At 42.5% G+C, this 26,175-nt stretch overlaps 1 protein-coding gene across 2 annotated transcripts in view; it reads left to right on the forward strand.

Moving 5' to 3' along the window:
- The window catches only part of LOC149246860 (alpha/beta-Hydrolases superfamily protein), a 223,415-nt gene extending 197,652 nt beyond the window's left edge, over window positions 1-25,763 (forward strand). For both annotated transcript variants that reach the window (XM_089458047.1, XM_089458046.1), the window contains 2 exons: window positions 23,843-23,896; window positions 24,872-25,763. In XM_089458047.1, the coding sequence (XP_089314173.1) occupies window positions 23,843-23,896; window positions 24,872-25,399 (582 nt within the window). In that variant the 3' untranslated portion in view covers window positions 25,400-25,763. The remainder of the gene's footprint in view (window positions 1-23,842; window positions 23,897-24,871) is intronic.
- Window positions 25,764-26,175: the final 412 nt, after the last annotated feature.

The following is a 26,175-nucleotide window of genomic DNA, read 5'->3' on the forward strand; positions in this document are numbered from 1 at the left end:
TAAGCTAAATTTATGACTTGTACTTGAGTTAAAGTAAAGAAAGCTAAAAATAGGAACATTAACTAAAGCAAAGTCTTATATTCTAGTTAACTTGACGAGCTTATTTTGGTCGTCAATCTTAGTTTTAGGAAAGGTATAAATTGAGCCAAATGTTGAGGCTAAGACACAACAACAACACAAGATTAATAGAGGCTTCTCAGTGAGCGTGTGTTGGGTTCGAGAGAGTCTAGAGTCGCTGCAATTTCGTAATCTGTGTTTTCTCAGTTGGGCCATTATCCTAGGACAAGAGCCCAAGTTATGTGATTAATTTATTAATGAAGAATTGTTGATTGGCCAAAATTTAGATCAGATTTTTTGTTTCCGTTATGTTTTTTGTGTTAATTCCTGGCCATGCATTTTTTTAGGTAATTTTTGTTGGGAGCCAAATACCAAGTGCTGGGTTCGGTAAATTCTAACATGGTATTAAAGCCCCAACTTTGAATCGATCTTGGAATTACAGGTTCCAAGTTTGTATCAGATCGTTGAAGCCAGGTTAGTTGGGATCATACGAACGAAAACTTTTTTTAAGGGGTCGAGAGGAATTTTCTCTTCTTTTTTCTTTTTATGGGCAATTTTTTTTGAGTCGAAAAAAAGGAAAAGAAGGAAAAGGGGTCCATTTTTTTAAGAGGAAAAAAATAAAGAATAAAAAATAAAAAAAGGTAAAGGGACCCCACATTGGTAGCGGTTTTTCGGTGAGCCACCAACTGCTGGCAGCAACTATCGGGGCAGCCACTGCTGCTAATTGACGACAGGAATAGAGCTGAGGGTTGACCGGTTGCATAAAACACGAGTGCTGATGGAGACATGCTGATGGGTACTTGACAGAGCCTCAATGAGCACAGATAGCCTCACCATCAGCAGACCATGATTGATCCCACAACAACTTTGATTCCTTAGCCAGTGACTAGCTGACAGTCCAACTTATCTGGACAGTGGAAGCTGCTCCCCTCTAGGCTCTGGAACTGTCTCTGAGCTCCTCTACGACCTCTTCTGCTCTGGAAAACTCTGCTCAGCTCTAGCTCTGCCTCTGCCTAGCGTCAACTCTGCTAGGCTCTGCTCAACCTCTGTTGCCTTTGCGTCAGCGTCTTGGCCCTTTATGTCAGCCTCTTGGCCTTTTGCATCCTTGCGTTGGCCTCTTGGCCCTCTGCGTCCGTCTTGGCTGCCTCTGTGTTGTCTCTTTGGCACTTCCTCTGCCTCTCTGCTATGTATTCTTGACCTTCTGCCGAACTGCCCCTCGCTGCAATAGATCACTAGTTTGATTTCTTAGCAAACCCTGCCCCAGAAAGTTGACTTGACTGATTAGCTTGGTGTATCTCCAATTGACCCTCAAGCCTCCTCTTATATTTTTCCTGTTGAGTCTTCAACGGTAGAGATTAAGTCCCTAATCAACAACTAATATTAGGTTTGGCTTGATCCTCATCATTGAGAACTCTCTCACCCATATTATATTAATACACATTACCCCATTAAAAATATTAATTACTTTAATATCTCTCCATATGGGTGGAATCTCCCCAAATGATTTCTGGGTCTTAGAGATCTCATGTGCCTTAGCCTCTCCACCAATTTTCATGGCTAGAGCACATCCAGTGCTACCAAAAATCAACACTCCCCCTTAGCGAGTAATGTGTTCTAATAATGCTTTATCACAAAAACATCATACTAATCCTTCGCATTGGTACCTGTGCCGATGCTTGGCTTGCTGCCTCACATCCCTGCACTGCTACTTCCTGTATTGCTTCCCATGACACTGCCACTGCCACTGCCACTGCTACATCTGTACTGTAGCTCCCTCTCAACATGCTGCCCCTTGCACTGCCACTACTAACTGCTGCACTGAAACTCAGTTACCGAGTAGGTAAATGACTTCCCCCAAATACTGACATCCCAGTTAGTGTGGAAGCCTCCTGATGCTGAAGCTACCTCTGCTGCTAACTCGTGCTCCCTTTGCTGCCACTGTGCTACTGCAAACACCTTTGCGCCTCTCGCACTACTGCAACCTCTGTTGTGCTACTACAGACTTCTGCATTCTAGCCTTGCCTTGCTTGTCCACTACACTTTTCTCCACTCAACATCTATCATCATGCTACTGTCGTTAAGGGCTTACGTAGCCAGATGTGATCCAAGAGTTTGGGCACCTCAAGTATCCTACCTAGCATGTAGTCCTCCTGACTACAACTCGATGTCTCCCCACCTTTTCTCTAGAGGTACATGAGCACTCATGGCACAATAGTCATCAGTGTCGACCTCTTTCTCGCCTTAGCTGGAGCTGCCTTTGAATCGGAAGCCTCTCCCTTGTTTTCCTTCCTGGGACACTAGGATGCATAATGTCGCAGTTGCCCACAATGGAAGCACTTAACCTTGGAGATGTCCATCTTCTTCCTCTTCCCTTGCTATCCCGCAGATGCTAGAGCCACATCCTCCTCTTTCTTGATTCGACCTCCCTTGCCACTACTCCCCGCCTTGGTTATCCTCTTGATCTCCGCCTGGCGAAGAGCTACCCACATCTCCTCCCAACTCGGAAGAGTAGCTTTGCCTAAAGTACTTCGGACAAATATCTTTCACTCCTCGGAGACTGCATTTAGGGCAATCCTGACCATAAATTCAGGATCCAGTGTAGAACCCATGAAAGTAAGCTGGTCGCGAATCTCTTGCAACTTGAGAAGGAACGGATCTATCTGTTCTCCCTTCTTGATCTGATATGACCGTAGTTGATTCGCCAATAACATCTTCCTCTTCACGAAAGAGCCATGATATAAGGTGGTCAGCGCCTCCAACATCTCCCTCATTGTGTTCTTCTCAACAATATGTGGTATGACATGATCTTTGACCCTGTCTAGGATCAAGCATTTTGCTTTCGCCTTGGCCTCATACTTTTCATTAGCATTCAGGTCACCTGGGACAGCTATGGTTTTCAAAGCGAAGTCCTTGATGTGATATCTATCTAGGATTGCCAGGATCCTGACCTTCCAGATGACAAAGTTGGAAGCCCCATCCAACCTTTCTTTATCCCTTAATTTGTTCATTGCCATTTCATCTCCTCTTCTGGACTCCCTCTCAATCTCGACTCCCCTCCTCGAAATCTCCCTCTAAGTCCTGATTTTCCTCCGGGAAATCCTCTTGCCAACTGTCGAACTACTCCTCTCCAATTCTCCTTTGCCGCTGCAACATGGATCTGGATTCCTTGGCTAGAAATTCGTCGAGGTAGTGATTCCCTCTACCTTGGCTCTGTCTCCTTAGACATTGTTCTACTTCGACAGAAATAGCGTCCCACCAGCTCCTCAAATCACAATCTTCCCACAGCTCCCCAAGCCCTGATAACTGAAGAAAATAAGCCCTTCAAGCTCTTCGCAATCCCGACAAAGGCTGAATCTGCTCCTCTTGGCCATCATGTCAATCCTTCTTGGATGAGAAAGATGACCGGGCACTGTGTAGGTCTGATCTGCCCCTCTTTGCCTCTACGCTGGCCCTCCTCCTGGCTCGAAATGATGATGCAGGCTCTGCATCACTTCTTCTCTAGCTGCTTCTGCTTTGGAACAATGCTGTCTCTTGGGAAAACTGCTACTTCTGCAAATTTCAGATTTTTGTTGGTTCCTTCAATCCTCCTGTGATCTGCAATGCTCTAAATCTAACATATCAGAAATCGTTATTGCTATTTCTGGTTTATTATCTCCTACTTGTTCTTTAGATTAACGAGTTATTTAATGATATAAACATTGAAATAAACACAATAGCAGCCTTCACAAATATACAGATCAACAATTGAAATAAACTGAGACAACACAAGGGTGTTGAATTTCTAAGTCTAGCTATTAGAAAATTAATTTGTATTTTGCTGGTTTATTTCTTCTACTTGTTTAAATTCAAACAAGTTATTTAATACATTTAAATACCGAAATAAACACAATACAGTCACAACATCTACAGATCAACAACTGAAAAAAAACAAGCAAACAAGTGACACCATTATTTTTGGACAAATGTCCCCGGAAAAACCGAGTGCGGGAAAACCGGTGCAGCTATTTAGAGGGTTATATTATTATGCAGTCTATCTAAGTACAACTGGGTGCCTAACCAGCTCACCCGACGGAGAAAAATACACAACAACAATCCCTCTATATCCAGAAACAGGTATTCAGAAAACCTGTCCCACGAAACCCTCTTCGCTCAACTGAAGCTCAGTGCTGGCCCTTCTGGCCTTTGCGTCAGCCTCCTGTTGACCTGCGTCAACCCCAGGACCCTCTGCGTTAGCCCTTTGAGGAACTGCGCAACCTTTGGGACCCTCTGCGTCACTCCAACAACCACTACGTGGATGACGCAGTCCCTCTAGTCTTTGCGCTGTCTACGTTGGTCTCTGCGTAGCTTGGATTGGTTGCTGCTCTCGCTCTCTCTGCTTCTGCACTAGTCTCTCAGTATTGTCTCTGCCTCTTTGCCTCGTATTCACTGCCCCTCGCTGCTGATCACTGATTCAACTTTGCTTAGCAACCCTGCTCTAGCAAAATGAATGACTGATCACTCTGGTGTGTTCTCCAACTGACCCTCAAGCCTCCTCTTATACTTTTCCTATTGGTCCATCAACGGCTGAGATTAAATCTCTAATCAACGACTAAGATTAGATTTGGCTTGATACATGACTTTTGGAACCTTCTAACCTAGTTTTATATTAATACCCATTAATATTTTATTTTTCCTAAGTTTAGACTTAGGAACTCCATTAAAAATATTAATTATTTTAATCTCTCCCAAACCAGGTACAATCTATCCAAACCATTTCTAGGTCTTGGAGATCTCATGTGCTTTAACCTCTCCAGCAATTTTCATGGCTATAGCACATTCGATGCTACCACAAATCAATACTCCCTCTTAGTGAGGACTGTGCTCTAGTAATACTCCTCACTGAGCATCACTCTGATTATCTGGCACAGCACCTATGCTGATGCTAGGCCTCCCTGCCCAACATCCTCTGCACTGTTGCATCCTGTACTGTTGCCCATGGCTCTGCCACTGCCACTGTTGCATCCGTACAACAACTCCCTCTGCATCTGTGTTGTTGCTGGTCCATCCTCCCAATACTACATCTACATTGCATCCCCCTCTTATCATGCTGCATCATGCTACTGCACTGCAACTCAGTTACTGAGAAGTAAGTAACTGATCCACCCAACTTCTGGCATCCCTGTCAGGCTAGAAACACTCCCGATGCTGAAGCCCTCTTTGCCGCTAACAAGTGCTCCCTCTACTGACCTCTGCGTTGTTGCAACAATTCCCTGCATCTCACATTGTTGCACACCTCTCTGTGCCATCCTGCATTGGTGCAACACTCCTGTGCCTCTCGCACTGTTGCACACGTCTTTGTGCCATCTTGCACTGGTGCAACACTCCTGTGCCTCTCGCACTATTGCAGCGTGCTAGCCTCGCGCTGCCTGGAGACTCCTGCACTGTAGCACTCTCTGCCGCTTCATCCACATCCATTTCTACCGACATCCACCAGTCCTGCTACTCTCTCTTCGAGGCTCTCGTAGCAAGATATAATCCAAGAGGTTGGGTACCTCAAGGATCCTGCCCGTCATCGCCTATAGCCCTCTTGACTACAGCTCGATGTCTCCCCACTTCTTCTCAAGTGGCACATGAGCACTCATGGCACAATCGTCATCCTCCTCGACTTCTTTCTCCACCCTCACTGGCGCTGCCTTCGAGTCAGAAGCCTCTCCCTTACTCTTCTTCCTTGGACACTAGTTCGCATAGTGACCCAATTCCCCACAATGGAAGCACTTGACCTTGGAGAGGTCCTTCTTCTTCCTCTTCTCCTTCTTTCCTGCAGATGCTAGAGCCGCATCCTCTTCCTCCTCCTTCTTGATCTTGACCCCTTTGCTGCTACTCCCCATCTTGGTCAGCCGTCTGATCTCGTCTTGATGAAGAGTCGCCCATAGTTCTTCCCAATCTGGAAGACTCGCCTTGCCTAGTATGCTCTGGACAAATGTCTCCCAATCCTCGGAGATTGTGTTAAGTGTGGTCCTTACCATCGACGCCTGATCTAGCGTGGCCCCTATGGAAGTCAGTTGGTCACGAATCTCCTTTAACCAACCGAGGAAGACATTGATCTGCTCTTCCTTCTGCATCTGGTATGACCTTAGCTAATTCTCCAGGAGCATCTTCCTTTCCACGGAAGTATGCTGATACAATGTCTTCAAAGTGTCCCACATCTCCTTTGTCGTTTCCTTCTCGGCAATATGTGGGACCACATGATCCTTGGCCCCATCAAGGATGATACATTTTTCCTTTGCCATTGCCTCCTCGTACCTTTCATTAGCTACCGGGTCAACTAGGATAGCCACCACTCTCAAGGGGAAGCCCTTAATACGATGTCTGTCTAGAATGGACAAGATCCTGGCCTTCCAGACGACAAAGTTGGACGCTCCGTCCAGCCTGTCTTGATCTCTCACCCCATTCACGACCATCTCGCTTCTCTCCTGTCAACTCCTCCGAGTCTCTCTACTTCTCGCCTGGAGTTCTCGGTTCGACCTCTGCTGAGTCTCTCTACTTCCTGTCTGGAAGTTGTTGGTTCGACTCTTGCTGAGTGTCTCTATTTTCCGTCTGGAAGTTCTCTTCTGGACTCCCTCTAAGTCCCGATTTCCCTCCTAGAAATATTTTTGCCAACTGTGAAGTTGCTTCTCCCCGACCATCTGTGCAGTTGCAACACTGATCCAGATTCCTTGGCTAGAAATCTGCCTCGGCAACAACTCCCTCTACCTTGGTCTTGTCTTGTTAGGTATTGTTCTAACAACAATGCCCCACCAGCTTTGCTCCCTCAAACTCCCCACAACTTCCTTCGCCCTAGCAACTGAAGGATTGAGCCTCTTGGCTCTGCGCAATCTCGACAACGGCAAAGCAGTGCCCTCAACCAACTGCGTCAGCCCTCCTGGCCTTTGTGTGAGCCTCTTTTTGCCCTCCTCAGCCTTTGCGCTGCCTCTCTCTGGCCCAGACTGATGACACAGTCCCTCTGCGTCAACCCTTCCTCTGTTGCTTCTGCGAGGATCAGCTACTGTCACTCGGGACAATTGATTCTGCTGCAAATGCTCTGCTCAACTGATGCCTTTAGTTTTCCTGTGATCTACAACCACGCTCTGGTAATATGTTGAATTTTCTAAGTCTAGCCGTTAGAAAATTAATCTGTATTTTGCTGGTTTATTTCTTCTACTTGTTTAAATTTGAACAAGTTATTTAATACATTTAAATACCGAAATAAACAAAATACAATCACAACATCTACATATCATCAACTGAAAGAGAATAAGCACACAAGTGACACCATTATTTTTGGACAAATGTCCCCAGAAAAACCCAATGCGGGAAAACCAGTGCAGCTATTCAGAGGGTTATATTATTATGCAGTCTATTTGAGTACAACTGGGTGCCTAACCAACTCACCTGACAGAGAAAAATACACGGCAACAATACTTCTATATCCTGAAACAGGTATTTAGAAACCCTGTCCCGCAAAACCTTCTCCAACACAACTGAAGCTCAGCACTGGCCCTTCTAGCCTTTGCGTCAGCCTCCTGCTGATATGTGTCAGCCCTCTTAGGCACTGCGCAACCTCTGGGACCCTCTGTGTCACTCCAGCAGCCTCTGCGTGGATGACGCAGTCTCTCTGACCTTTGTGCTGTCTCTGCTGGGCTCTGCATAGCCTGGATTGGCTGCTACTTTCGCTTTCTCCGCTTCTGCGTTGGTCTCTCAGTATTATCTCTGCCTCTTTGCCTCGTACTCATTGCCCCTCACTGCTGATCATTGATTCAACTTTTCTTGGAAACTCTGCTCTAGCAAAATGAATCACTGATCACTCTGGTGTGTTCTCCAACTGATCCTCAAGCCTCCTCTTATATTTTTCCCTGTTGGTCCATCAACAGAAGAGATTAAATCTCTAATCAATGGCTAAGATTAGAGTTAGCTTGATCCATGACTTTTGGAACCTTCTAACCCATTTTTATATTAATACCCGTTAATATTTTATTTTTCTTAAGTTTAGACTTAGAAACTCCATTAAAAATATTAATTAATTTAATATCTCCCAAACTGGATACAATCTGTCCAAACCATTTCTGGGTCTTGGATATCTCATGCGCTTTAGTCTCTCCACCAATTTTCATGGCTAGATCACATCTGATGCTACCCCAAATCAACAAAGGGACACCGTTATTTTTGGACAATCGTCCTCGGAAAAACCCAATGCCAAAAAACCGGTGCAACAAATATGAGGGTTTTGTTATTATGCAGTTTTTGAATACATCTAGGGTGCCAGAAATGGCTCACCCTTTAGAGATTTTCCTTGGCAAAAGTACCTCTCCTTGGAGACCGATATTTTGGTTGATCAGTAATTGGATGATTGATCCCATAGCAACTTCGATAGTTCCTTAGCTGGACAGCGAAAGCTGCTGCAAGCTTCTCTCTCTGGAACTGCGTCACCCTCTAGGGTCTGCGTCTGCCTCTCAGCTCCCAGTCTACCCCACGAAAATTCCTCAGCACTGCCTCTTTAGCCCAGCGTCAGCTCTGCTAGCCTTTGCACAGCCTTTGCTGCCTTTGTGTCAAACTCTTGGTCCTCTGCGTCACCTGCGTTGGCCTCTTCAGCCTCTGTGTAAGCCTTCCAAGGCTCCGCGATGTCTCTTCGGCACTTTCTCTGCCTCTCTGCTATGTATTCTTGGCCTTCTGTCGTACTGCCCCTCGTTGCAACAGATTACTAGTTCGATTTCTCTGCAAACCCCGACCTAGAAAATCGAATTGACTGATCAACTTGATGTATCTCGAACTGACCCTCAAGCCTCCTCTTATACTTTTCTTGTTGAGTCTTCAACGGTCGAGATGAAGTCCCTAATATTTTAATTTTCCTAAGTTCATACCTAGGAACCCCATTAAAAAAATTAATTATTTTAATATCTCTCCATCGAGGTGGAATTTTCCCAAATGATTTTTGGGTCTTGGAGATCTCATGTGCCTTAGCCTCTCCACCAATTTTCATGGCTAGAGCACATCCAATGCTACCAAAAATCAACATGAGTGAGACAACGGGTCAACCAATTAATAATAAAATTAACTGCTAATCAATTTGACAAGGACGACTACAGGGTTGCATTACAAAGATAGGTTGGATGGGGTAGGGAATTTTAGCTCGCGGAAGAGTAGATTGTTTTGTTGTTTGAAGTGCAAGAGTTGTGGGATATCGTGGAGAAGGTTGTCTGTTAAAACTGGCAACCAGGGAAAAACTTCATGTGGGTCATCTTATTCATGGCTGATAATATTTTTATTAGATTCCTCTCGTCGAGAGGTGTAGGATTGATATAAAGATCATCCGATTCCGATAAGTATTCATGGAGATATGAATTTATTTTGATTATGGAATTATTATCAAGCCGACCTACAACTCATGTAGGCTCAGAAGCCCAACAGTCGCATCTATTCACCCACCAACGTTGTGTATAAATATAAGAGGACTTTTCCTCATTTGGACTCACTCATCTCATCACATCTCTCTCTCTCTACTGCGCAGATATGAGTCTCTTCTCTACTGCGCTGAAATGGGTCTCTCTCTCTCACACATGTGAAGCCGGAAGCTGTTGAATTTGAAGCTGCAACTGCAGAAGTAAAGATTGACTTGCGTGGCCTAGAAGATCTCCTCTTTGGAACTGCGTTGTAGGTTCATCTGAACCTCCTTTGAAAGCCGCAACTTTTGGTGGTGGAATGAAGTCAATCCAACGAACGGTTTGCAAGATATCGACTGCCCTAGTTTGAAGCCGAAACTGCTGAAATTGAAGCTGCAACTGCAGAAGTAAAGATTGACTTGCGTGGCCTAGAAGATCTCCTCATCTGAACTACGCTATAGGTTCACCTGAACCTCCTCTGGAAGCCGAAACTTTTGGTGGTGGAATGAAGTCAATCCGACGGTCGGTTTGTGAGATATGGTCTGCCCTAGTTTGATAATGAAGCCGCTAATGCTGATGCTACTGATCTAGGGTTTGCTACTGCTGATATGAATCAGATTTATTGTACTATTTCTCTCTGCTGAATTATTGAAGATAAAAGAAGATTTGATCAAAGGGTTTCCCCACACATTATGGGGTTTGTCCTTGGCTAGCCGCCACATCTTGTGTCTCTTGTCTTGGCTTGTTTTCTGTCGATCGTTTAATGTTCTATCTGCACTTTACTTTATGTACATGTGATTGCTAATCAGTGGAATATAATAAGAAAAAGAAGTAAATTGTTATAAGCATAGAACATACCATAACTTAACATGGTATCAGAGCTGAGGTGAAGACAAAGCCCGAGCAAGAGCAAGAGCAATCATCGAAGAGAAGATTGGCAAGGCTATCCTAAAAGAACTATGGGGTCCTCAACACTCTTTTCTGTCGAAGACAAGCTCCGTGAGAAAGCTGACTATCACGGATGGAAGATGTCTATCGATCTAACCTTTGAAGATCAAGGAGTGCTGGACCATGTAAGAGGCAATATTGTTGAGCCTTCATCAAATGCATATGCTGCTGCCTGGAACAAATGGAAAAATGGAGAAGTCAAAACAAAGAAGATCATCCGGGACTCTATCGACAAGCGCTTGGTGGTCTACATCTCTGATCTAGACACCTCCAAGGAAATCTACGACAGACTGGTGAGTTTATTTAAAGTTAATGATGCAAATCAAGTTTTGTTTCTTAGAAATAAGTTGAGGGAAATTAAGAAGGGTAAAGATGAAAGTATGCAAGCATACTTCTTAAGAATCACCGAGATCAAGAACGATCTCCTATCTATTGGGGAAACCATTACTGACAGAGAAATGGCACTCACAACTCTCGGAGGATTACCATCTGAATGGTATGTGTTCAGGACTACTCTTCTGAACAATAATGTAATTCCTAGTTTCGAGGAATTAATGGCTAGATGCATTCAAGAACAAACAAGGGTAGAAGAGCAGGAAATGCCCTTAGGTCCTCCTGCTGCTTTTTCTTCTCATGCTAAGAAAAGAAATAATTCTGGGTCTAAATCGAAAAGAAAGGCTGGAAGAAAAGGACGATGTTTCATTTGCAATAAAGCAGGTCACTATGCAAGGGAATGCCCTGATAGAAAGGACTCTCACCGGGACGATGATCAAAATCCCTCTGATGGCAAATCAAAGGAATGACAAATTCAACAGCGAAGGTAAGAGGAGAGCTAGAGATCGAGGAAGAGGACAACCATTCAAGAAGGCTAGAAAGTCCAGGATGTATTAAATGCACCTGACCTCAAAAGGAACCTAGTGTCCATCTTGGCAATGGAAGACAGAGGCTACAAGGTAACCTTCAGCAATGGCAAGGTATGTATATGGAAAAATAATGTTAAAGATGCCTTTACTCTTGGGTTTAGTGTTGATTCATTATATCAGGTCGATGGAAGTCCGCTAGGTGTCATGTCTTGTGATACAACTCTTTAGTCCGAACTTTGGCATCGGAGGTTTGCCCACCTTCATTACAAAGCTCTACCCAATGTAAGACAGATGGTAACAGGAATGCCCAAATTCCAAGTAGAGAAAGAAGGTGTATGTCCGAGATGTGCCAAAGGAAAGCGCAAAAGGGGATCATTCCCCTCAAGCCAAAGCAAGACCTCCGATATATTACAATCGGTTTACTCAGGCATAACTGAGGTTGGCATTAAGAGGGAGACTACTACACCACATACTCCTGAGCAGAATGGTGTGGTGGGAAGGAAGAACCACACGATGATGGAAGATGTCTGGGCCATGCTACATGATCAAAGACTTCGAAAGTTTCTATGGGCTGAAACTGCAAACACTGCCGTATATGTACAAAATCGATGCCCTCATCAAGCATTGGGTACCAAGACTCCTGAAGAAAAATTCACCGGTAAGAAACCTGATGTTTCTCATTTTAAAATTTTTGGAAGCCCTGTATACTTTCATGTGCCGAAAGAGAAATGAAATAAATTGGGAGCATCTGGAAAGAAGGGAATTTTCGTGGGTTATGGTGAAAATACTAAAGGCTATAGAATCTATGTAGCCAGTCAAAGGGAAGTCATAATTAGTCATGATGTCACCTTTGACGAAGATATGGCTCTCAGCAAGGTGATCAATCTTCCGACTTTGAGGAGCTCTCAAGAAGCCGACACCAGGGAACCGAAAGAAAAGGATGATGAATCAATGCCTGATGTAGAAGAACCCATGGATCCGATTGATCCTCCTCCATATGAGCCTTCCTCTTCTAGGAAGAGGCCTTCATGGCTTAAGGGGTTACTTGATGATGCTGAAGGACATGCTGCACCCCGAGGAACCTTCCGTGAAAGTAAGAAACCTATAGGTATCAAGGATACCTGACCATCATGAGCACGATCATACAAAATGAGCCTTCGTCATTCTCAGATGCCGTCAAGCATCAAGTATGGAAGGATGCTATGACCGAAGAATATGAGTCTATCATAAAGAATGATGTTTGGGAAGTAGTTCCCAGACCCTAGGACAAGACTGTTGTTACTTCCAAATGGCTTTACAAGATAAAGCATGCAGCAAATGGAAGCACGGAAAAGTATAAGGCTCGTTTTGTTGCTCGAGGTTTCTCCCAAAAGGAAGGTATAGACTATGATGAGATATTTGCACCTGTTGCCAGATATACGACCATCCGCTTGATCATAGCCCTTGTGGCTTCACAAGGTTGGAACCTACATCAGATGGATGTCAAGACTGCGTTCTTGCATGGCTCGATCAAAGAAGAGGTCTACGTGGAGCAACCCGAAGGATTTGAGATTTATGATCGAAAATCTCATGTATGCAGGTTGAAGAAAGCTCTCTATGGGCTGAAGCAAGCACCCCGAGCATGGTATGAGAGGATCGATAGCTACTTGATGAAGCTGGGATTCACTAGGAGTGAAGCCGATCCTAACCTTTACTTTAAGGTTGAAGATGACAAGCCTCTCATACTGGTGTTGTATGTGGATGACCTCTTTCTAACAGGTGCAAACCCTCTCATTCACAAATGTAAGAGGGAGATGGCTTCTGAATTTGAAATGAAGGACCAAGGACTTGAAGTGTGGCAGAAGCCAAGGGAAATTTTCCTATCTCAAGGAAAATATGTGGTAAATATATTGGAAAGATTCGGTATGATGGACTGCAAGCCTGTGACTACCTCGAGGATCTTAACTTTTAGAAGTTATATGGTAGTGATGTCGGACCAGACTTGGGAAATGCCTCTGAGTTTCAAAAACTCATTCGCATTGATGTTCTTGGTGAACCTCCGTCCGAGCATATGTTTTGCAGTTAGCATTGTGAGCTCATATTTGGTTGAGCCTCACTGGATTGATGCCAGGAATCTTCTGAGATGTCTTCAGGACACAATCTCTCATGGGTTAAGATACACTGCCGGAGATATAAGACTACTTGGATATACTGATGTTGATTGGGCAGGCAGTGTGGTGGACCGTAAGAGCACTTCCGGGTGCTGTTTCACCTTGGGATCTGCTTCGATATCCTGGATGAGCAGGAAGCAGAAGTCGGTGGCTTTGAGCACCGCCGAAGCAGAATATATTGCTGCTAGCATGACCTCGTGTGAGGCAGTCTGGTTGCGAAAGCTCTTCAGTGAGCTGTTTGGATTTACATTGGATACCACTGTGATTCTCTGTAACAACCAGAGGTGGGATTCGATTATTGAGGAATCCCGTATTCGTCGATTGCTCCAGCAGATAGACATCATCTGGGATATGGTAAGTCGGTGAGCAAGGAAGCTCCATCACATTAAGATGATGTACAGGTTGATACACCTTGTCAAAGCCCTGAGGAAAGATCTAATCTGTGATTTTCCCAAACGACTTGGAGTCGGCAAGAAACCCTTGTACAAGGGTCCTACATGTTGCATACATTGAGCTCTGGGAGCTCTGAGGGCTTGCGGTTCCTACTGGATCAACATATGACCACAGGGTGACTCACCCTCCCCTGGTGGTGCGCACTGGAACAAGATGATTCGCTCTCTTGTGGGACAAGATGATTCGCTCTCTTGTGGAACAGGATGATTCACTCTCCTGTGTAGCAGGATGATTAGTTCTCCTGTGAGGCCTGGATTGATGTGTTCTCCATGGCAACCTGGATTGATGTGTTCTCCACGGCGATTGTAGCAGGATTGATGTGTTCTCCTTTGAGGCCTGGATTGATGTGTTCTCCATGGCAATTGTAGCAGGATTGATGTGTTCTCCTGTGAGGCCTGGATTGATGTGTTCTCCATGGCAATTGTAGCAGGATTGATGTGTTCTCCTGTGAGGACAGGATTGATTAGTTCTCCTGTCGAGGCATCCTACCCATGCAGTCTGGGACTCATGGGAAGTACCTCTCATCTGATCAATGAGCAGGGAAATGAAGTTAGGGACCATAGTAGTACCGATGGACGCATCGTTGTATCTACCGTACTCCCTATGCTAGGATGACCTCCATTGATCTGGGATCAATGATACTGGTCTGGGACCAGTGGTAGGAGTTGTACCATACTATGACGCTGACTTCGGGTCGGTTGAGACTGGTCTGGGATCAGTGGTACATACTCTGAGACTGACTTTGAGTCAGTGGAGGATGATATTGGTCTGGGACCATTGGAGTTGTACTCACTATGACGCTGACTTGGGTTGGTTGAGACTGGTCTGGGACCAGTGGTACATACTCTGAGACTGACTTTGAGTCAGTATGATACATCCTCGATCATTTCTTCTTCTTCATAATTCGGACAAAAGCAGAGTAGAACAGAACAATGCAAGAGCAGAGCAGAACAGAACAAAACAGTACAGATCAGTGCAGGGCAGAACAAGACTAAGCAGAACAGGCAAAATAGAGCAGAGCAGGGCAACGGTCAGGTTGTACAAGGCAGTGCATTTGATGGATGAATAGTAACGACCGATAGACAGATTGCAGATGAAGTTCTCCATGGTTGAGAGGGAGTGTTAAAATTGGCAACCAGGGCAAAACTTCATGTGGGTCATCTTATTCATGGCTGATAATATTTTTATTAGATTCCTCTCGTCGAGAGGTGTAGGATTGATATAAAGATCATCCGATTCCGATAAGTATTCATGGAGATATGAATTTATTTTGATTATGGAATTATTATCAAGCCGACCTACAACTCATGTAGGCTCAGAAGCCCAACAGTCGCATCTATTCACCCACCAACGTTGTGTATAAATATAAGAGGACTTTTCCTCATTTGGACTCACTCATCTCATCACATCTCTCTCTCTCTACTGCGCAGATATGAGTCTCTTCTCTACTGCGCTGAAATGGGTCTCTCTCTCACACACATGTGAAGCCGGAAGCTGTTGAATTTGAAGCTGCAACTGCAGAAGTAAAGATTGACTTGCGTGGCCTAGAAGATCTCCTCTTTGGAACTGCGCTGTAGGTTCATCTGAACCTCCTTTGAAAGCCGCAACTTTTGGTGGTGGAATGAAGTCAATCCAACGAACGGTTTGCAAGATATCGACTGCCCTAGTTTGAAGCCGGAAACTGCTGAAACTGAAGCTGCAACTGCAGAAGTAAAGATTGACTTGCGTGGCCTAGAAGATCTCCTCATCTGAACTACGCTATAGGTTCACCTGAACCTCCTCTGGAAGCCGAAACTTTTGGTGGTGGAATGAAGTCAATCCGACGGTCGGTTTGTGAGATATGGTCTGCCCTAGTTTGATAATGAAGCCGCTAATGCTGATGCTACTGATCTAGGGTTTGCTACTGCTGATATGAATCAGATTTATTGTACTATTTCTCTCTGCTGAATTATTGAAGATAAAAGAAGATTTGATCAAAGGGTTTCCCCACACATTATGGGGTTTGTCCTTGGCTAGCCGCCACATCTTGTGTCTCTTGTCTTGGCTTGTTTTCTGTCGATCGTTTAATGTTCTATCTGCACTTTACTTTATGTACATGTGATTGCTAATCAGTGGAATATAATAAGAAAAAGAAGTAAACTGTTATAAGCATAGAACATACCATAACTTAACATTGTCCCAATCCCTACAATTCCTACTTAGTTGGTTGAGTTTAATAAGAAGAACATGAAGGCCAACAGAGTATTCCTAGACTCCATTAAAGACCATATTATACCTCATGTGATGGGGAAGAAGTATGCCTTTGAGATGTGGGCATCCTTAACCAAGTTGTACTAGAGTATAAACCAAAATAGAAAGATGGTGTTGAAAGAGAAACTAAGAAACACCAGGATGTCTGAAACTAACACATTGGCATCATATCTTACTAGGATCACTCAGATTAGAGATGAATTGGCAGCAGTGGGGGAAACTATTGATAGTGAAAATTTGGTCAGATCAACCTTGAGTGGCTTTCCTCCGAAATGGGTTGTCTTTGTGTGAAAATTCCTAGATTTAACAATCTCAGGAATCTTATTGCAACTAACTGAATTTACTTCACCTAGATTGTAAATTACATTACAAACTTATTTCAAATTTCTTCTTGAAACATTGAAGTAAATTACTGAAACAACCTACAACAAATTAAATATGATTCTGAAATAGAGAAATTGAGCAAGGTAAATAGAAACACATAGGACACTGTTATTTTTGGACAATAGTCCCTGGAAAAATCCAATGCGGGAAAACTGGTGCATCAACTCTGAGGGTTTTTATTATTATGCCGGAGAAAATCTGAGTACAATTCTAGGATGCTCAACTAGCAACCCAATACAGAGAGAATACTGAACAAAAGACTGGTGAAATGATCTCACTTTGTCACTGGAGAATCAGTGATTGATCCTGCTGAACTGGAGGCTCTGTGTCACCCTCTGCATGACCTCTGCACAAAATTGCGTCACTCTCGACAGTTTCTGTGTCACCCTTCTTGGGTATTACGCTGCCCCTCTGCTGGCTGAAAAAATCTAACTTCTGCCTCTCGAACTCACACCCCAGCTTCTGGCAACTGAATTTCACTTCCCTTAGCAGGAAACTCATCTTCCCCTCAAGGACTGTGCTACCTCTACGTCAGCACATTGTGGGCCAGCGTTAGCCTTCCTTTGGACGTCTTTTTGTCCTCCCTCTGCCTTGTACTCTCTGGAAATTCCTTCTTCTAGAAGATTCACCCACAATTAGATTAATACCCATTAATATTTTAATTTTCCTAAGTTTAGACTTAGGAACCTCATTAAAAATATTAATTATTTTAATATAATCGTCTTTGGGTGGAATTTCCCAAAACGGTTTCTGGGTTCTTTGGAATGCATGTGCCCAAGCCTCCCTGCAAAATTTGAGGCATAGAGCACATCCGATGCTACCCAAAATCAACACTTTGTTGATGGGATCATCGCATGGGACATTGCTTAGTTGGGATAGATTGTGGGATGATTTTGTACAGCAAGAGATAAGTAATGTTCCAAAATTGCAAGCCAACATGATGGTGGAGAATTTTGCACTTGCTGTAAAGGGAAAAAGTAATGTAAAGGGAAGTGGGGGATCTGCTTTTGTGAAGGACATGAGCAAAGTGAAGTGCTTTGTGTGTCAGAGGACTGGTCACTATGCAAGCCAGTGTCCATACAAGAAGAATAAGAGGAAGGAGGAGGATTTGGTAGCTACATCTACATCAACTGAGATTGATGACTTCACAGAGGAATTTGAGAAGGAATTTTCTCTTGTTTCCTGTACTTCAGACAATAGTATTGTTATGTATGAGGATAGTGTGTTATGGCTAGTGGACATTAGAGCGTCTAGTCGCATGATAGGGATGAGGTCAGTGTTCTGCAGTGCTTCAGAGATGGGCTCAAATTGCAGTGTGTTTAATGGGACTGGTACATGCATGCAGTGAAGGGGTTGTATGTGTAAGATTCTAGCTAGAGTCAGGAGGATTTCGGAGGTGACAAGGATGTTGTTTGTTCCAAGGTTGATGGTACATGTGCTCTCAGTATTAGCCTTGGAGGATGTTGGATATAGAGTTTTGTTCCGGGATGGGCAGGTGCTTCTATCTTTAGAGGGAATGACCTTGGATCTAGTTGTAGTGCTTGGCATTAGATAGGGGTAGTCATACAGGTTACTGGGACAACTTGTGGGTATATATGAGGGGATATTGGATACTGGATCAGTGTCAGTTATTGAGAGGGAGTAGGTGGTGAGGAAGAGTGATTCTTCTGGTACTCTCAAGAGACTCAGTTGGTATGATATGACATTGATAGATGCTCAGGAGCTGGATCCTCAGAGCATGGTTGGATGTGACAGGTTCTCAGCTCAGGTTTTAGGTCAAGTAGCAAGACAGGATTCAGGGTCAGAGGGATTAGCTACAAATACTGAGATGGGCTTGGAGACAGATCGAGGTGGAGGAGGTTCTTCTAGAAGTACCTCCCTCGCTAAGAGGGAGTGTTGATATTTGTAGCTCGGAAGGTACTTGTCGCCTTGTGTCTTGACTAGAAGGACCTTTATTTTCCTCTTTAGGAGCTTGCATGTGATGTGCAAAGTGTGCAAGTGAGTTGCACGCATGCAGATGTGTTGCATGTGTCATGCATGAGATGTGCATGTAAAGCAAGCAAAATTTATGACTTGTAAAAAAAGATAAAGATAGGAAAGTTAACTAAACTAAAGTCACCTATCATCAGTTAACTTGATGAGCTAATTTTGGCCATCAATCTTAGCTTAAGAAAGTTATAAATTGAGCCTAAGTGTTGAGGCTAAGACATAACAACAGCATAAGATTGCAAGATGTAATATCCCTTTTCAGGGATATCCCTCAAACACAAGCAAACTCCAACCAGAGATGGATTGGGAGGGTGTTTACCAGATATGTCGCCTTTGAAAAGAGGACGAGATCTGGAGGCTACCTGGTCCTTTCCAGACTCTGTCTAAGAGTATAGGAGAAAAACACACAAGTGGTATAGTAGCCGGGAAGCTCAAAGAGATAAAAATAATAGTAATGCAACATACAATAATGTATACATGGAATATAAGCAGATACTCAAGAAATGCAGAGAGAAATGCTAAGCCATTTTATTATACTGAGTAATGGAAAGAGTACAAGAGGTGATCAGAAAGATAGCACCTCGACTTGCACAAGGCAAGTGAAGAAATATACTCAGAATGGTAAGGAAATGGCCTCTCTCTGAACTACGTCCAAGCTGCTGGAGAACTGCTGTGTTGCTGCTACTGTTGGAATCAAGTGAGGATTTGGGGCTGTTCCCCTCCTCAGAAAATGCTGAAACTCTGGAATCAGCCTCTGCTCAATAAACCCAGAAAAGCCCAGAAAGCTTTTCTAAAATAGCTGACCCCCGAAAATCACCCCCTTGAGGATCTACACTATCCCTCAAGGCTTTGCGCTGCCACTGAAGAGAATCCTCCAAAACTCTGCCTGAGACTCTGCCAAAATCCTCCAATATGCAAGGGCTAATCCCTTGCTCAATCTCCAAGCTCAAATCCTCCACATAAACCCAATCCGGAGCTCCTACCAAAAGAGACTGCGTCCTCCTCTCTCAAGACTGCACAGTCATCAAAATGCTTAGTTCCTCCTCAACTCCAAAGATCGATCCTCTTGCAAAACGCTGATGAAACCACCTTGCTCGAGCAGGCACTCGAAGTCCCCCGGGGCTAAGGGTGAGATCTCCGAACGGAGACACTCGATGCACTAAATAGTGCTGCAGACAGGCTAAACAACAAGCATGCTCTAAGTCGAAGTGACTAGCTCAAATACAACATAATCGAATGCCAAAGTGAGGAGGCTCCTCTCTCCTTTATAGCGTTGGCCTCTCTCAAAACCCTAAGGCCCACCTCCTCCAACGTAGCCTCTCTCTTGCCACGTGCTCCTCTCCATCTGCGCAGTCCCTCCAAGTGTCTACGTGGGCCCCCTTCTCTACGTGGTCCTTTGGCCCCCTTGGCTCCCCTTTTAAGTAAATGTTGTGCTACTAGGGAGTGACTTTATTCAAAAAGTGAGTTATGTCCCCCTTTTCTCACCTTTTTATTTATAAATAACTATAGAAGGCAAAATTGAGCAAAATTGAATATTCCAATTAGCCATGGCTAATTAGGAATATTACACAAGGGGTTTCTCAGTGAGCGTGCGCTGGGTCCGAGAGAGTGCAGAGAGGCCGATGATCAGTTTTGTCAACTGTATTTTCTTAGTTGGGCCATTATCCTGGGACAAGAGCCTAGGTAAGTTCTGTGATTAATTTATTAATGAAGAACTGTTGATTGGGCAGAAATTTGTTTTTGTATGTAATTCAGATTGAATTTTTTGCATCCGCTATATTTTTTGTGTTAGGAATCTAGCGTGTACTTGTTCAGCTGGGTTCGGTAAATTATAATACAAGGTGGAGGGAAAAGACATAGAGAGTGTGATACACAGTTTTAGAAAAACACAAGTGAAAAAGTGATAAAGTATTTTCAATCAGTGTGAAGTCTAAAGGAGAAAACAGAATACAGTGTGAACAACAAAAGCAGATTAACCTAGCTCTTAGAAATTGAAGGGGCCATCCACAATAGATGCAGAGGTAACTTCAGGAGGTTGTACAACCCAACAAAAGAGAAGGTTGATTGTAAAATTTCTAGGATAGATTTCAGCAACAGTGGGAGGGTTTTTACAGCAGGTTTTGGCAGAGCCGTAGAGGTTGTATGGTGCACTAGAATAGCCAGGTTTTGCTGTAATTTTTTCTTGTTCTCTCAGTGGGATATTTTCCCAGTTTGGGAGCCCTTGTAAACTTGGAGTAATTTTAATGAAAACCTAATATTTGAAGAGAAAAATCCCTCTGATTGGTTTCCTTTAGCTTCTGCTGAATTTTTATTTTCAGTTAAATTTCTGGCAGAGTGTATTTTATTCTATGAGTTGAAGAATGCATCCTAAATGAATTTTTTAGTAAAGAAATCATAGGAAATTAATTTACTTCGATTGCTGGATTAGATATTTTAACACTTACAAATGGCATGGTAAAAATATTTCAGATTACCCTGATGAAAGATGGGTAACAATTCCCTTAAATCCAGTTGCCATAGCCTTAGGAATTAACTAAAGATAGTATTCCAGAGGGCTATTGGCCAATTGTCAGCTGCTAGTGCTTCAGATTGTTTCAGAATCAAAGTTAAGTGGAATTTAAGGCCTGTGAGACTTTCTGCCTGTTTGGATTATTCCATTGTTTTCAACAGACCTCTCCTATGGTATTTCCACTCTTAGAAGAAGTCTCGAAGGAAACCATTATGACCTAGGCGGTTTTGCTCCATGTTTGGTCAAAGACAACCCTGTAGATGTTGTGGGTTTTGAGCCCAATGATCAGTTGGTAAAACTGACTCATTAATGGGCTTTTACTAATAAAAATTAGCATTTAGGGTATGTCCAAATTGTATACAGTGTCATTAGATGAACAAGAGAAATTGTGGTTAATTGTAAGTTGTTATTGATAGTTAGACTTAGGTTGATAAAAGCAGTGTTAGTAGAACTGGATCAGTCGTCAAAGTGGTTGACCCCAAACCTGTGAACTGGAACAAAACCACAAAAAAGGCAGACCGAAAAACTGGTCAACCAAAAAGTATATAAAATATTCAAATTTTGAAAAATAAAACATATATTCATGTGCATCCATATGAATCCAAACCATTTATAAAAAAATATGTTAAGTTTCTCATTTATATAGCAAGAGTGCATATAACCAAAATAGCACCGAATGCAATACTGGAGTCCTGGAGTCCAACAATAAGCATACTAATTAGTAACTATATCGACATAGTCTAGACTCTAGACTTTACACTCTACAATCTGAGTGTATGCTACTAGTGTCTGGCCTTGGTTGCATTGATTCTTGAACTCTTTTGCCAAGAACCTTGTGAAATTGTACCCTTGACTCAAGCTATGGAGACATTAGGGTCAAGATAGAGGAGTTCAACAATCAATGCAACCACCATCTAGAGGGCTTCGTGCTTTCGAATAAATGCCAGTTCCATACCCTTATACATAATAGAATCTAGGGGAAACCTTGCAATCCTATCAATCCTGAAATCTTGAAAACTGTTGAGTCCACTGAATTTTGAATGGGATCTAAAATTTTACTTTCTCCATATAAAGTCCAATGAGGTTGGAACCACTTTCAAACATCCCGAAACAATTAATGGCAATTTTTTGTTCTTTTATTTGAAATATTTAAGATTTGGTGATTTTTAGTCATGTTCTATGGCATCATACCAGACCAGCCGGTTTGATGCTTTAAGGCTGGTTCCATACCGAACCGGCCGGTCCCAGTATGGCACCAGTCTTAACTGTTCAAAACACTGACTGGAGCAGTATGGCGTTGAAACTGGTTGGACCAGTTGTTTCTGGTCTGGTTCCAATAATACTGTATCAAAGACATGGCTGGGACATGGGACAGGACCATGTCCTGTTTTATTGTAATGGTGGAAACTGGAGACGAATTGTTTCAGAGTGGGTTTTCTGGTCTGTACTCCATTTTCACAATATGTATTGGTGCATTCTATTCTGACTGTTATGTTATTGCTGTTATTCTTGATGGTTGAGCATAATAATAGACATAATAGTTTCTCCTACATTATTATTTCTTTCTAATGTATGAGACTCATGCATAATGATGTATAGTTCTTGGCCTTGTTTATATCCAGGGAATTTGTAACGATAGTTTGTTTCATATGTCTTCTAGGATTCCTTCATTCTAAAATCAAGAGTAGAGATGGATCTATAATTGGGCTATTGAAATAACTTCTTTGAAATATCAGATGATTTTGTGGGCTACCAAAGTGCATTTCTTGTGTTTTCTAGGATTTCTTCATCCTAAAATTCAAGAGGTAAGGAGTAGAGATGGGATTCATACTTTTGGGATTTTGAAATATCTTCTTTGAGATATTGGAGGATTTTGTGAAGATACCCAGTGTGTTAGTTAAGGAGTAGAGATGGATTGATGCCCGGGCTTTGAAATATCCAAGGATTTTGTGAAGATACCCAGTTTGTTTCCTGTCTTTAGGATTTCCCCACTCCAAAATCTGAGAATGCAGGAATAGAGATGGATCCACAACAGTGCTCTGCAAAGATCTTTGTTGAGGCTGAATCTCTCTGTCCACTACCTCATATGCAGGCTACTTGGGTTAATAAAGTATGTTCCTGCTGCAAATATGTGTTTTTTGTCATCTGTGCATGAGAAAAATAATATGAAAAAGTCCTTTTGGCATATAGCTTGAGATCTACAAATCCCTTGACTTACCATTTCACTGTGCCCACCACTGGAGGGTTTGCTCATAGGGCCACCACCCCAAAAAACAGATTACTGTGTGGTCTTTTGTATATTGGATATTGCCTTCCAACCAGGCCGAGGTGATCTCCAGCCTTGGAGTTTCTCCCACTTTTTCCAGTACTCCTTTTGGATGCTTTGAGATCAATTTGGGCTTGCAAGTTGCAACCTGATGAGCCAGAGGGCACTGTGGCTTCTATGGGTAAATGGATTAAGGCGTACCTCTTCACTTTTCCCCTCCTCAGACTCTGACGCCATTGGCACCCTTCACATGTCAAGCTCAGTGTTTTTATCAGAATGTCAGAAATCCTAGCTTCTTTCCCTAATAGTTCTATTAAAAATAGTGGATACCAATATCTATGTCACAGGCTTGCAAAATATGGCGAGTCATAATGGCTTGATACACTATATATTAAGAAATCTGTGTTCTTTTAAATTGCAATATAAAGACATTTCCTTTAAACTATGAAATTTCTGCTTCTGTCTTGTACTGTCTTTTGTATGTTTTTGTTTCTCTGCATGAGTGACATTCATATCAAGTGCTTGAGTCTCATGATCAGAGAAAGCATCCTGCTAACATTTCTTTCTTTTGATTCCAGGCTATATACACTTTTGTGGAAGGTGATGGAACTGTCCCCTTGGAATCGGCTATGGTGAGTACTAGTGACAGCAGGCTGTTCTGTTCAGTAAATGTTTTGCTTTTCTATATCATTTGCAATGCAGAATGTCCGGTTTAGTATCTGTTTTGTTTGACTAGCATTTCCATGGCTTTCTTTAGAAAACCCTTTTCTCTTTCTTTTCTTGAATCAAGATGAGAGTATCAAAGATCCAGGTTAGTGTCAGTTTGAAGATTTCCATATAAAGTCCATTTTATCTGTGAATCTTCTAGAAAACTTTCTTTTTGTCTTTGGGAGGTGTTGTTGTATACTGTATGCTAAAAGTTGCACTTCACTTTATCCCAGCTTCTTTTTTCTTTTTCAGTTTCGGATTTGTTTTCAGTCCTAGTAATCTGTTATTTTCTGATAGGTTAACATTATAGATTTTGGCAGGCATGTATTTCATGCCGCAGGTTATTTGTTAAACATTGCTTCTGCATATGTTTGAGTCGAGTCTGACCAGCTAAAATGGTCTAAAAGTCATACCTGAAGCAAGAGTAGATATATAGCCACAGCCTACTCGAGCATTGAGAATGTGTGATGATCAAGTCCAGTATTGTTTATGCAGTGAGAAATCCTGTATTTAGAGACATGCGACGTGGGCAACCAAACTTCCCATGGAGATCCTCCTTATTGTTAATGCCATATAATCATAGCAGTTAGCACACTGCCATATGTTCCAGCTTTGAACTGATCTGTCGTATACGGCTTCTATTAGCCCAACCATATTTGTAATGACTTCCATAACATATTAGCATGAAATCGTAATGCCATTACAAAAACATATTTATCCTTGTCTACTTTTCCAAAAATGTTGGCATTATTAAATTCCATGTATTATGTGATGATTTTATGCTTTATGATTCAGAAACTGGTTAAGTGAGAATAATTCGTGGAGGATCATTTATTATATGAATTTTGTACTGTTACAATGAATTGTGCGACATAAGCAGTTGGTTTTACTTCTTTCAGGCAGATGGGCTTGAGGCAGAGGAAAGGATAGGTGTGCCTGGAGATCACCGGGGATTGCTCTGTGATGAGCGTGTTTTTCGTATACTTAAACATTGGCTGAATGCTGGAGACCCAGATCCTTTCTATGATCCTGTTGATGACTATGTTATTCTGCCAACTAAGGTTGAGCTGGAGCAGCATAAGAAGGATTTCCTCTCTATACCAGCCACGGAAAACTGGGAAATCCTATCAGAAAATACTGATGATTATCATGAAACTGGTAGACATGATTTTGTGGCTACTATATCAGAGGGCGATGAGAAATTTGGTAATTCAAGGGCAGAAGCACATGCTACCTTGAATGTTCATACTCCTCATTCTGGTTCAATTGATGAAAAGCATATAGAAGTTTCAACGATTGGTATAGCAGAAGGAAGTGATGTGAAGGAAACATCTACTTGCCTGCAGAAGGTCATGACAGAAGCTTCGGTGGGGGCTGTTAATGCAAACAAAAAACATGGGTGGTTTCAACTTACAAAACAAGGGTAATAATGCATCTTGGAATCGTTATTCTTTGTTGTGGAAAGGAGGATGACCTTATTTAGTATTGTAAATACGTGGCTGTAAGTACAATGGACAAATTTCCAATTATTGGTATAATGGAAGCAAATAGTTGGAAAGAATCGATATTTTCCAATAAGGGTAGTTTCTGGACCAAAAGAATGGAAGTAGAGACCGCAGAAGATAGGGGTGATGCTTCTTTCAACTTATATATCGTACAACAGGGGATGGATTTATCTATCACTGTATGTGTAATTATATGCCCAAAGAAATGTTTATTGTATGAAAGGTGTGCATTATACCTAAATAAATTTGTAATATTTATAATAACATTGATGATTCTTTGAATGATTGTCATTTGTACTATGAAAGATTGATTGTGGATAATCACTTCAGTTAATTGAAGGCAATGTCTAGAGCTTGAGTGCTCTAGACAAAGAAATGGATATTTCCCTATGCTAGATCACGACAGAAATTCCAGTAGGGCTAGTTTCTGTGGACCAAAATACTGAAAGTACCAACCCTAAAAGATAGGGGTATGCATCTTTCAACTTAAATGTAGAAGAAGAGGACATGGATTTTTTAGTCGCTGTATATATCACTATATGCCCTAAGAATTGTTTATTGTAATAAATTTGTGTATTATACCTAAATAAACATGTGACATTTATAATGACACTGATCCTTTCAAAGATTGTCATCTTTACTGCGCAATATTGATTGTGGATAAGCAAATCACTTCAATTAATTGAAGTCAATAGCGA

This window comes from Pinus tabuliformis, chromosome 7 (assembly GCF_031772625.1).
Source record: "Pinus tabuliformis cultivar Carrire ecotype Pingquan chromosome 7, CPIR1, whole genome shotgun sequence".
Classification (NCBI taxonomy): domain Eukaryota; kingdom Viridiplantae; phylum Streptophyta; class Pinopsida; order Pinales; family Pinaceae; genus Pinus; species Pinus tabuliformis.